Source organism: Thunnus maccoyii, chromosome 24 (assembly GCF_910596095.1).
Source record: "Thunnus maccoyii chromosome 24, fThuMac1.1, whole genome shotgun sequence".
NCBI lineage: Eukaryota > Metazoa > Chordata > Actinopteri > Scombriformes > Scombridae > Thunnus > Thunnus maccoyii.
In genome coordinates, this window is record NC_056556.1 from 17138191 (window position 1) to 17150417 (window position 12227).

Here is a 12227-nt window from a genome sequence, read left to right on the forward strand (position 1 = left end):
TTTCTTACCTTATCACTAATCTAGCCAGCCAAACTGGAGATAAAGACAAAGTAGCCTCTCTGGTTTTCCATATTTCACTGTTATGTTTTTTGAATCCTTAAGTTGCCTTCCTTGTGGTTATGAAACTAAGAATCACCAACAAAATATCACAAATATACCATTCAGTACTATTGAATGAAACATTGACATGAAGAGACACTTTAGGAGACAAAATTAATTTATAGTTTCTTGGGTTACAGGAAAACAAAGACAATATGAAAATATGTGTAAAAATTGAGGAACCAGACAGCAGAGAACAAAGCAGGCGAGGTTTTATACAGGACAAATTTTAAAATCACTGCAGCTTTCGTCAGCCTGTCACACTCTGACACTGTTCGTATGTCTGTCCATTCAGTGTGTCTGCGGTGATGGATGCGGCTGATCTCTGCAGTCTGTTGAGCCTACTATGCCCCCGCATCTGTCTGACAGGCTGAGTATCTGTAGGTGTACAACTTGTTATCTGCTCCTCCACTCAACATCAGCTGGAAATAGAAACAGACACCAGAAAGAGCCAGTTAGACACTGATTTCATGCATGAGGTGTGTTGTGTATATATTCATCTTGAATATAATATAGTCACTGCTTTTTTTAATCTATCTTAATTCAATCTTCAATTTTCCTCTAGATCAAGCACTGAAGATTCTTTGTTTATGGGTAATTTTTTTGGAAAACAGCTGTCGTGTCTTACCCCGCTTTCTGTCCAGTCCACACAAAACACTTTGTCCTCGTGGGCTGCCAGGTCATACAGAGGAGCCTTACAGCTGCAAGACAATACAGCAACATTCACATCTTAACTCTATTCATTGAATGCCTTTAAAGACACGCGTTCATCCCAATTGTTTGCATGCCTGAACAAAATATGAAGAAACTGCTCCAAAGTATTTAATTCTGACAAAGGCAGGAAGCTTGTTCCAGACAGGCGTCACTGGCAGAGAGCTGAGGAATGAACAGGATGTCCTGCTCTACATGTCTACCAGAGTGACATAGATCCAGCTTATTCTCTCATTAGCAACGGAAAGTCAAAATTTTGTTGATGTAGCGAAGGCACAAAAGAAGAACTGTGTTTTATTCAGTGCAAAGTAAAGGTGGACAGGTTAGTGTGGAGTAAATAGTGCATCAGCCGTCTGCTCTGCTTGAGTAAAGCTGGAGAAATGCCTGCGCAAATAGCATGGTAGCCATGGCAACCGCCTGTGACAGCCACACATTTTATGGATCACACAATGCCATTTAATTAGCGTTTCTATTTCTGCCTGACATTTTGGATGACATTTCTTTTCTTTTTTTACACGTTTTACTGGTCTGAAGGAGGTGAATAGTGGCCAATGTAAACCTGCATATTCTAGCATATCACATCTATTATTACATATTTCATTTTTAAATTTAATTTTATTTATTTTCATGGGATTTATTCCCAGTGGGAATGCGATACCGACTTTTGATTGGAACACAACTTACACAAAATATACACACAGTGTGAATTACGTGTTTTACAGACCTTCTGGTGTCCCACAGTTTGACCAGGTTGTCAAGGGAACCAGAGACCAGCTGGTGCTCATGCGAAGGCGCCCACTTCACAGCGGTGACCCAGCCAGTGTGGGAGGTCAGAGACAGCAGCACCAGCGACCCGTCTGGAGAGAAAAGAAGGCGTGTGTACTGTGAGTGTGAAGAGGAAAAGCCAGGCCAGAGAGGAAAGAGCTTGCAGACAGAGGAAATAAAACAACAGCTGATAGTGTATTAGACATGGACAAAAGTGATCTTTGAAATGAAGACGTCTGTGGTACCTTTGGTGCGAGGGTCCCACAGTCTGATGTGTCTGTCAGTGCTGCCTGAGGCCAGCCGTCGACACAGAGGTGAGTAGGAAATACAGTTGAACACCTTACTGCCGGTCTGTAGAGAGGACAGAGACATCAGTCACTTTATTAAAGGAAATGCCACATTAACAGCATCTACTGTTTATTTGCAATTACTGACAATTTTACTCTTGCTGTTGCCAGTTGTTTGAGATTGAAAGCATTTTAAAAACGCTGACAGTTTACTTAACAGTTTTTAGAGAAAAGCAATCCTTTGACAAAAACCTAATTTCCTTGCTTGAGGCAACTGAAAAGATGAGCCTTCACGAAATGATGAGGAGAGTAAAGCCTTGTCTCCACAGAGATGAGGATACTCCAGCTGTGTTTTTCTACAGCATAGGAAGGCAAGGTAAATGGAGGTGTGCTGGTTCTCATAGACCCACCTAATATCTCACTGTGGCTGTTTCTGCTTGCATTATTTACTCCTTCAATATTTAAAACTGATCTGATGACTAAATATCACAGAATATCTCCACTTCTTGTTGTGTAAACCAGCTTTTATTGAAGAACAGCACCGCTAATGAAGTTCTCCTCCAAGAAAATTGCATTTCCTATAGCTGACTCAGTATAAAAGGCTCCTTGCAGGTGGAGCAGAAGCAGCAGAAGTAGGAAATGTTGCAGTAAACTGATCTCTGGATCAGGAACAGGAACACAGGAGTGACCCCATTTTTAACAAGTGAACAAGTTCAAACGAGTTCAAACTTATTTTCACCCAGATTTGTGTACCAGTTCCCATTCTCTTACTTCAGAGAAGCTAGAGTCCTAATATGTTCACTTGACTTATAAACCTGGACATGTGAATGGACATATGGACATATGAAAGACAACAGAAAATGAAACTAACCCTATTTCAGAGCTCAGTTTTTGACCCACTACAATTTCTGCCTTTAAGTGTGTCTTTCAGTCTGTCTCACCAGTGTAGTCTTCATCTCTCCGGTCTCAACATCCCACATGCGGATCGAGTGGTCCCAGGAAGCACTGCAAACTTCCTCACTGTCGCTCCACAGGACAGAGGACACTGCCTCGTTGTGTCCAGATAACGTCATCAGGGGAGTCTGTATTGGTGTAAAGAGATGGATGTTTTGATATGCCTTCACAAGCACCATTCAACATGTTAACTTTGACTAATACATTAGGTTTTGTAAATTGTAAGGTCATACTACTCCACACTCACCCTGGTCAGGCCAAGCTGTTGAGTCTTCTGTTTCTTCCTGGGTCTGTCGGCAGGTTCCTCCACCTCATCCGCCTCATCTGTGGGCACTGACAGCACAGGAAAATGTTGAAACTTGACAAAGATTAGCTTTTTCATTCAGTTGTGCTTAAGACTCACTTAAAGGGAACATACCTGCTGACCAGATCTTCAACATTTTGTCCCAGGAGCCGCTGCAGAACTAAAAGGAAGCAACACAAACATTTTAACAGAAATTAAAGGCTGCTTGTTATTTCTCTACTTTTTTTTCTATTCCCTCCAACTTTACCTTTGAGCCGGTGGGGTCTGTAGCAACGGTGTCAACGCTCCCTGTGTGTCCTCGACAGCAGTGTCTGGCTTTCACCTTGTTCCTCTCAGAGTTCCACTCCCACAGCAGGATGGTTTGGTCCAGAGAGGCCGTCAGAAGCAGCGAGGTCAGACCCTCTGCACAAAAATTAAAAAATAAATTTAAAAAATTACACACACAGGTTTTAAAAAAGCGATTGTCTGCCATTCAGTCCTGCTAACCTCTTTTGATCCAGGCTACATCTTTGACCACATCAGTATGTCCAGCCACTGTCATCACCGCCTTGCCCTCCACAGACCAGATCCTGGCCGTCTTGTCATATGACCCTGTCAGGATCCTGCAAAAATACAGAACCAAAACAAGGTTGATGGGAGGCTGTAGTGTGTTTGAAACTTACAATTAAACCAAAACTGTACAGTGTATTTCCAGTACAGAGACAATGATATTAAAAAACGTCAATCAGACACAGACTAAAGCAAGAACTTTGATCTGGGTGGCTAAATGACAGTGGAATCTTACCATTCAGCATCTGCATCTATGGAGCTAATCCAGTCATCGTGCATCATGCACTCCTCAGGCTCTGGGGCTGTGATTCGCTCCACATACTCTATCTCCACCACTTCTTCCTGAAACACACACGCACACATTAATATCAAATATCTCTGTTTGCTGCACAGAAAGTATCATCAGTGTTTAAACGCTGCACACTGACAGCATATCTCTTCAGGTTTAAGCACTGAGGCCGGTCATACCGTTGATATGCCCTCTGTCTCCATGTGAGTGGACAGCGACGTTCGCAGGAACTGACCCCTGACCAGGAAGTCGAACTCCACTTTGCTGTGAGATGCTGTGGAAACAAAAAACAACATAAGCATTCAACATATTGTGTAACATTTGCTATAAACAATTAAAAAAGACAATACATAGAAAATAGGCTAACATGATTAAAGCTGTGTTAAGGTTTGATACTGCATTGCCTTACAGTTAGTATCTTAAGAGAAAGAATAAGTATATAGTAAGTAATAGTTTTTACAGCCCAGCTGCAAATGGAAGCTCCGCTGGATTTAGTGGAAATAGTAAAACACACTTGTTAATGTTTAAAATATCATATATTTTACCATTTTTGGCTTCCAGCAGCTTGTTGATGACATTGCTGAGGTCCTGCACTTCAGAACCAGCTGGGATGGAGAATGGGACATCATCTACAACATACCTGCAAAGACATGAAGACTTTATTAGTATCATATATTACACTCATCAGTCAAATCTACACAGGAATGTTATATTTAATCGATTCATATATCACTGTATTGTATAATAGGTATACAAATATGAAGAAAGCGGTATAACTTAACATAGTTACTCAACAAGCTAGAAGCATTAGCTGCAAAGTGTGAAGAGTGATAGGACTGAGCCTAACTTTACCTGTGTGGGTAAAAAGCAAAGTAGCGTCTCAAAACAGTGTTTACTGTAAGTTACAGGTAGTTAGCAGCCTGCTAGCTATTGTTGTCCTTTTTAGTTTTCCTGTGTTTCGTTAAAGGGACTCCGTGCTTACCTTTTGTTCTCTGTGAAGAACCTGGCTTGTAACTGCGACATATTTCTAAGTTGTGTGTTTCTCTTAAAGACCACTAGCTGTAGGCATTTAAGATGTGGCTAAAAAGTTAATCTGTTCCTTCATAACACATCTGACTCGTGCAGTCATGCCATGTGGTACGGGCCGAGGCATTCCAGTCGAGCACCGATAAAGTCAATCGATGCTCCGGAACGGTGCTCCACTAGTAATGCCTGACCCCCATGTGCTATATCTCTGTAGTCCTTATCCACTGGAGAACCTAACAACCTGTCACCTGGAGCTTCTCATACCCTGAACCAGTGTGGCTATTGGTTCTGGGTTATGCTGGTGTTTCCAGGGTCTATAACTTCATTGTCTTTCATCGCCAAGACTATGTATAATGTCATTTTACATAAAGCACAGGCAAGTAGTCTTCTAATGAAAGGATGATGTGTGCAGATAAGATTTGAATTATGGGTGTAAGACTTTATAATATCTTTCAAAACCACAATGTATTCTTAAAGCTAGAGATAGATAGGTAGTAATGATTCACAAAATTCATAGTTTAATTATTTTTTTTGGTATCAAAAATAATTAGGCTACGCCTTCAATAAATGTGTTTGACAAGTGCTTTATATTTCAATATTTCACTTCCTGTGACATTCACCTTTATAGCGACATAATGGAACATTTATTGACAATTGCTGTGGCTACAAGGTGACTAGTACAGGAACCCATAGAATTTCTATTCATTCATTGAAATCTTTATTTATGGTATATTAAAGCAGCACAAGTAGAAAGGAGTAATAAAGTCAGAAAATCAACTTCAACAGCTCCACAGTAGTTCAACTTTTCATTTGTAAGAGGAAGATTTTATTTCTTTCCAAAGTTACAGTCTTCCTTTACTGTACTGCAGCATCATTTTGGTCAGGTGTGACCAAGGTCTCGAACAACTTAAAGAAATGGCAGGAATCAATTAATTAGAAGAGAGTATGGGAAAATGTGGCCTTCTCTTGTAAGCATCAAATTATTCATTTTAAATTCATTCATAGATTTTATTTGACTCAGGAAATGCTTCTAATTCCAGCTGTCTCACACCCATTTGCCCCCATGTAATAATAATGAACCTACAGTATCTACATACAGTGTGGGATTGCCTAGTTGCCCATTAGCTACCTGATGTAACTGGAAGTTGCATTCCTAGTGTACCTGATGTTTAGCTTCTAAATGATGATGATGATGACAATTAATGAATGATACCAAATCTCAGGAAAGATTTCTACTTTTAGGTCTGACTGCCACTAAAAAGTTTAGTATTAAGGTGGAAGTCTCCACATAAACTTCAGATTTCCTAATGGATTCTCCCAATGTTCCCAATGTCTGTATACAAATGTTCATACGATCATATAGATATGGTCTATATTGTTTTTCTGTGGTAGTATATGGCTACCATCCAGGGTTGGGGAAGGGAGGAGAAACTTCAGACTGGAGGAGTAAATAAGAGCACTTGTTGGGCAGTTCATGAAGGTCATAATGTACATGGATAGTAAAAGAGTATGTTGGGTGTATGATTATGTTAAAACATTCTCTGTCCAGTATTACAGATGTATGTATATATTCAATCTGACCTCCAGTACTGAAAATAAAAATGTGATCACAAAAAACTGTAACTCAGCCTCAGAAAACAATGTACTGTTATGAATTTAATTGTTGCATTCAGTCTTGCATTGAATCAAATAAGATTTTTTTTTTATATCCAATATAATTCATACCATTACAGGAAAAACATGTTTATTTCACCAGGGCAGAAATTCACAGTCTTAGACAATAAGAAGGTTTGTCACATGAGAACTGGAGAATCTTTCCTCATCAACTTATAGCTGTGTTGAACTTGATACATGTCTGATACAGATGTGTTCACAAATAAAACATCAAAAATAAAAACGGTCAACCCAGGGTAGTAGATTACAAACTTAAACATCTTTAAAAATAAAAAATAAAAAGATTTACATTTTCAATCATTTTCTGTCTGAGATAAAATGTTGGACTTTGAATCACAGCTCACTTGCAGTTATAAAAGGAGACCCGATGATTTTGTTCTTTAACATAAATTCTCAATACAGTATTGCCTTTGTCAGATATAATGTAACGACATGAAACTAAAATGACGTCAAAACTAGAACAAAAGTATATACACTCCATCCTTTCACTCATCTTCCTCCTCCTCCTTTGCCTTCTTTTTTTTCTTCTTTTTCTTCTTTTCTGTTGACTGGAGAGAGGGAGACAAATAAAAGATATTCAACAACAGAACACTGGAAAACTTCAAAACCTCCTATGAATTGTTTAGACTTGGCTTCAAGTTTCTGAACAAGTCCTACCTCTGTTACTGTTACCTCCTCCTCTTCCTCCATTGGTTCTGCAGCCTCGGACTCCTCTTTCTTGTCCTTCTTTTTCTTCTTCTTTTTCTTGGGAGTCTCTTCTGCTGCTGCTGACGTTTCTGCTTCTTCCTCTGAAGAACATGCAAACAAAACACCTTGAGCATCAAAACGACACTGGTGGACACTAAGCCACAAGATTAGGTTCACTTTAATTCAACCTACCTTCTGCTACTGCTTCCTTTTTGGCCTTTTTGGATTTAACCGCCGGTGTTACGGGCTCTTCTGCGTCACCATCCTCTGTTTCTTCAAACTTCCTCTTCTTTGAGGTGGATGGAATCGTAGAATCTCCAGACGGATCGTATATTCTGACTTCACTGTGGGGGGAAAAAGTGGGTATTTAACACCTATAACTTTTACTTTTAGAAAACTTATCTTGGGAAAAGAGTAGTTTGTGATTATTTACCTCTTGTGCTGGTATTTGTCTGCCTTTGCCATTGCTTTGCCTGTTCCACTGATTCTTCGGATCTAAAAAGAAGCCACAGCAGATATTAGATACATAAACACTGACCTGTTTAATGGTTGTGATATTCTATGTTTTTCTTTCTGTCCACAAATCATAATTGTACTTACTCCCTTCTCCTCCAGCTGACGCAGCCTGGCCTCCAGCTTGGCGCGGTTCTCTGCACCCATTTCTGCATTGGTGTCCTCTCCCAGAGCATCATAGCGAATAGCCAGAGCTGCTTTAGCTGCCAGCATTCTGGAGATCTGGACAGATATTACAGAAAACCAGAGCCCATGTTTATTTTTTGACACTTAGATCGTGTTCACCAGTTATTACTTAGCCAAGCTGCTGGTCCCTCTGGACTTACCTTGCCCTTATTCTTGGCAGTGGTCTGGCCCACTAGAGAAGCGTGGTAAATGAGACCATACTTAGGGGTGTCTTTGCGTGTCTTTAGGGCTCTAAACAGAGCCTTTTCTGCTCCGAGGATCTGCACTGTGGAAGCCGGATGCTTTGCCAGATTCAAAAGGGAACCTTAAAAAACACAGAAAAGATAAGTAAACATGACGCTCTCACTGGTACCTGCTCATTGGGTCTCTTAATGCAAGCTCAGATGAGGTAGTGACTTAAAAACATCAGTCTTTTTCAGGAAAGTGACATTATGTCGTGATCATCACCGCTTGGCTGCTTTTCATTCAGCCCCTTCTCCGTGACTTACCGGCATGTGAGATGAGACGGGCGCCGACCAGCTCGCCCACCATTACTGTCAGGTTGGGAGCGATTGCCATCATTCGGTTCTTCAGGTAGTCGTACAGCTGAGCGCGGTATTCTGAAATCTCAATCACCTGTAGAAAAGGAGGGGTAAAAATTTCTATTACAACTGCCAGCTGGTCATCAGAAAATAGTTCAAAGTGCTATAGAGCCTTCCTGTAGTGCAGAGGAGTTGTTGTGACTGTTCAGATGAGGTAGTGACTAAAAACCCACATGTATTGTTTCTGGATAAAGACAAATGTCATCATCATCACTACAGCCACTTTATCTCTCCACTATTTAACAGTGAAAAACAATAACATGTAACGATGGAAGAAAGACACATACCTGATCACACAGGTGCCTAATGTTGCCAATGTCCTGTTCTGACACTTCTGTTCCCATGGAGATCTCTGCAGCCAGTTTAACCTCGGCCTCAATTTCCTCAGGGAGGAGGTCTGACAGATCACTGCTGGATACATTTGTGCGATCACCTGGAGACAAATAGTGTGGATCCGACATTTAGATACACAGGAACACTGGCACTGACACTTTTGTACCTGTACAGCAAAGCTGCTGCTATAATTAGCACTTAAAAAAAAAAAGAAGTTATGTACCAGTGTAGGTTATATTTACCTATTTTGCGGACAGTTTTGCAGTAGGCCAAGTTGTCTGCGATGACTTTTCCCAGCTCAGGAAAGTGCCAGCCGTACCATTCTCTGCAGCGCATAATGTAGTTGTTAAGCTCCTTGTCCAGGTCATCCAGAAGACCTGAAGAGACGAAGAAAAAACACTTAAAATGACTACATGTCCACATACACAACAGCAGAGCTTATTTGTCACTAGAGCTGAAACAATCAGTCAATTAATTGTGATTTTATTGTCATTTCCTACGCAAAAAAATAAAATCACTGGTTCCAGCTTCTCAAATATGGTTTTGGTTTTCTTTGTCTTCTATGGCAGTAAATGAAGATATCTTTGGGGTTTGGGCTGTTATTTGGACAAAATAAGCAGATTTTAGGATGTTGTAATGGGCATTTTTCATGAGCGATTAATTGAGAAAGTAATCTTCAAATTAATTCATGAAAATCAGTTAGTTACAGCCCTATTAATCACTAAATAATGATTTTTGCATTATAAAAATAAGACAATACCACTTACTGATGGCCTGCACAATCATGGTGTCCACTTTGTCTGGACTGAACTTCAGCTTATAGCGAGACAAACTGGAGAACACAGAGAAAACACAACATATTAGTGAGTTACTTCACACAGCAAACCATTTCAAATTCTCCTGCTTCAAGGGAGAGACTGCTGCCTCAGTGGTAGTGACGAATGCTGAGGAAAATCTACAGGAAAGTTTCAGACAGCAAGTGTAATCATGGGCAGCAGTCGTGTTTATTTAACCCTGAACTGTATCTGTGTGCCACCTACCTGTGAGCCAACCCCAGAGACATGGCACTCATCTCCTTGGGAGGAAGTCCAGTGATGAGGCCCTCCATCTGGCTCCTGATGCATCTCATCAGTTCAGCAACAGCAGGGCTGTGGACACAGCTCACGTCCAGCTTTTCCTGAAAACCAAAGACGGTTAAACATACAACTCTTGCAAATAATGCTTAGTTACTAAATAATGGAAATGTTGGGTCACTTACTTTGATAATACCACCGAGTTTTGCATCACTGATTGCCAGCTGCTCGTGAGCCTCCTTGGCGACAACCTTCTTCAGCACTTTCTTCAAACTCTTGCCGATTTTCCCCTCAACAAGTGCAGTGGCAGCTGAGTGACAGAGGTTAGAACACTACATCAAATACACTGTAACACCTACATGAGCTTGTGCATGAAACCAGTCCAACATATATGACTCAAGGGGAATAATACAGAACATCGAAGCTAATTCTGTTCAAAAATGTCCACTTTCTATCACTGTAAAGTTGAAAATTGGTGGCAACATTAATCTCTGTGGTCTCAGGGGTAGTGACGAATACTGTGAAATGCCTCATGGTTTAATCAGACACAGAAACACATCACAGACCACAGATCTCAGGCGTTTGTTGGTGCAGCAGAGTGACGAGATGTATCATTACCTGCTAAGGCCTCTGTCGTGTCCTGAAACTTCTCAAAGTGCTTCAGCTTCAGACTGGCAAAACAAAAAAATAAAAAGTAAAGACATGTTTCATCTAACAGACGTGAGCTACAATGTGTCACATCAGACAGCTGTGCCAGCCATCAACACTTACACTTTATTCGCTTTTTCAGGAGTTTCAAACTCCTTATACAGGCTGTCAACCTGCTGCAGCTTGGATTCATCGAGAACCTGAAATAGAACACTTGAAATTAGTTGTCAAGCAGTTAAAAAAAAAAGCTCTGGTGTGTAAAACCGCAAAGGCTAGTGCGTAAAATGTGTCTATCGTTGTGGATTCAATCTAAAATGTTAAGATTTAAGTCGATCACATTATAAAAGCATCCTCGTTAACTAAATCACCAGTATGCATGTGGACGTTGTGAGAACACAGTCCTTCTCGTGTCTTTGCCACAGCGTGCACACGTGGTTACAGGGCCTTCACACTCACTTCTATCTAGATGGTAGCTTATGGATTTGCAAAGACCCTCGTGCGCAAAACCTTGAGCGCTAACATGCCGGAGTACAAATTAAAATATTACATTTGTATTTTCCTCATAACCAGTAACTTACAACAGAAGCAACATGGGTTTTAACTAACGTTTGCTCTGTGGCTAACCTAAGCTACCTCAAGTAGCTTGTGCGTAAAAATGTTCTTTTTTTAACTGACAGGATAAAAAAACGAATACATACTTTGAATATCGCATATCCAGCGGCGGTCTCAAATAACACGAGCATTTTGGCAGCAAGCTCGGGTCTTTTTGAGTTTAGGTGCTCTCTACGCGGAGAGTCTTCACGTCTTTACCGAAATCACCACGCTGCTCGGTCTGCAACACATGAGAGGGCAGCAGGAAACCGCCTGGTTCTTCTTCTTCTTCTTTAGGCGGACTAGACGCTACAATGACGTATTACTGCCCTCTACTGTTTGTTATTGGCCACATTTCTGACTGACTTGTTTATGACTGAAATGTATTCTGACAGTCCACATTGTAGGCTGTAGGGCAATTTCTACTCTGTCCTTATGAGCAGCGTTCTTTGCCAAAGTAATCTGCTTCCTCGTTTCCCTCCACAACCATGTGAGCTGGTACCCAAATAAAACCTACCTCACACCCTGCCTTCTGTATGTTTGATAAATCTCTGTAAGTATATCAAGTCCGGACTTGGATTTGGTTTTCCTTATTGTTGTTAAAGCTGCTGCTGAATCATTGCATATGACTGAGTTGTGTGGTTTATTGTCCTCTATCCACCATAATATTGCCAGCATATCTGCTGTGTGTATACTGACATCTAATCTGAAATGTTATGTCCCTTATTATTATTCAGGAATGGTTACTCCAAATGCCACTTTAACAATCCTTTGATCCATCTATGTAAATCTGTAAATATAAGCAATTATGATATTTGTGCTGGTTTTAACCCACTTTGTATAAGTTCTGGCTGTCTGAAGTTAGAAAATATTACTTCAATGTTTTTAAAGTTATAATTAGATTTAAATTCAGTAAACATATGTTTAAAACCAAGTGACATATTTTTTAAACTATAT

At 40.5% G+C, this 12227-nt stretch overlaps 2 protein-coding genes and 3 non-coding genes across 5 annotated transcripts; all 5 read right to left on the reverse strand.

Annotated features, from left to right (window-relative positions):
* Nucleotides 1-199: 199 nt before the first annotated feature.
* wdr12 (WD repeat domain 12) lies at nt 200-5157 on the reverse strand. The gene is made up of 13 exons (XM_042404953.1): nt 4941-5157; nt 4504-4598; nt 4138-4232; nt 3905-4011; nt 3607-3722; nt 3368-3522; nt 3235-3280; nt 3064-3149; nt 2804-2944; nt 1821-1926; nt 1535-1667; nt 728-800; nt 200-521 (listed from the first exon to the last, which is right to left on the reverse strand). Exons 1-13 carry the CDS (start codon nt 4979-4981, stop codon nt 444-446), a joined length of 1272 nt encoding a protein of 423 aa, XP_042260887.1. The 5' UTR covers nt 4982-5157; the 3' UTR covers nt 200-443.
* Nucleotides 5158-6711: 1554 nt separating this feature from the next.
* nop58 (NOP58 ribonucleoprotein homolog (yeast)) lies at nt 6712-11560 on the reverse strand. The gene is made up of 15 exons (XM_042405188.1): nt 11378-11560; nt 10803-10879; nt 10650-10702; nt 10217-10341; nt 9999-10135; nt 9726-9790; nt 9201-9335; nt 8913-9058; nt 8533-8659; nt 8185-8348; nt 7946-8080; nt 7779-7840; nt 7538-7689; nt 7316-7446; nt 6712-7206 (listed from the first exon to the last, which is right to left on the reverse strand). The coding sequence occupies exons 1-15, from the start codon at nt 11420-11422 to the stop codon at nt 7144-7146; spliced, it is 1617 nt and encodes a 538-aa protein (XP_042261122.1). The 5' UTR covers nt 11423-11560; the 3' UTR covers nt 6712-7143.
* On the reverse strand, nt 8417-8499 carry LOC121892939. The gene has a single exon (XR_006094856.1). It is a non-coding gene; the product is annotated as a small nucleolar RNA SNORD11B (small nucleolar RNA).
* Nucleotides 8764-8847, reverse strand: LOC121892938. Its single transcript, XR_006094855.1, has one exon. It is a non-coding gene; the product is annotated as a small nucleolar RNA SNORD11B (small nucleolar RNA).
* Nucleotides 10519-10606, reverse strand: LOC121892935. Its single transcript, XR_006094852.1, has one exon. It is a non-coding gene; the product is annotated as a small nucleolar RNA SNORD70 (small nucleolar RNA).
* Nucleotides 11561-12227: the final 667 nt, after the last annotated feature.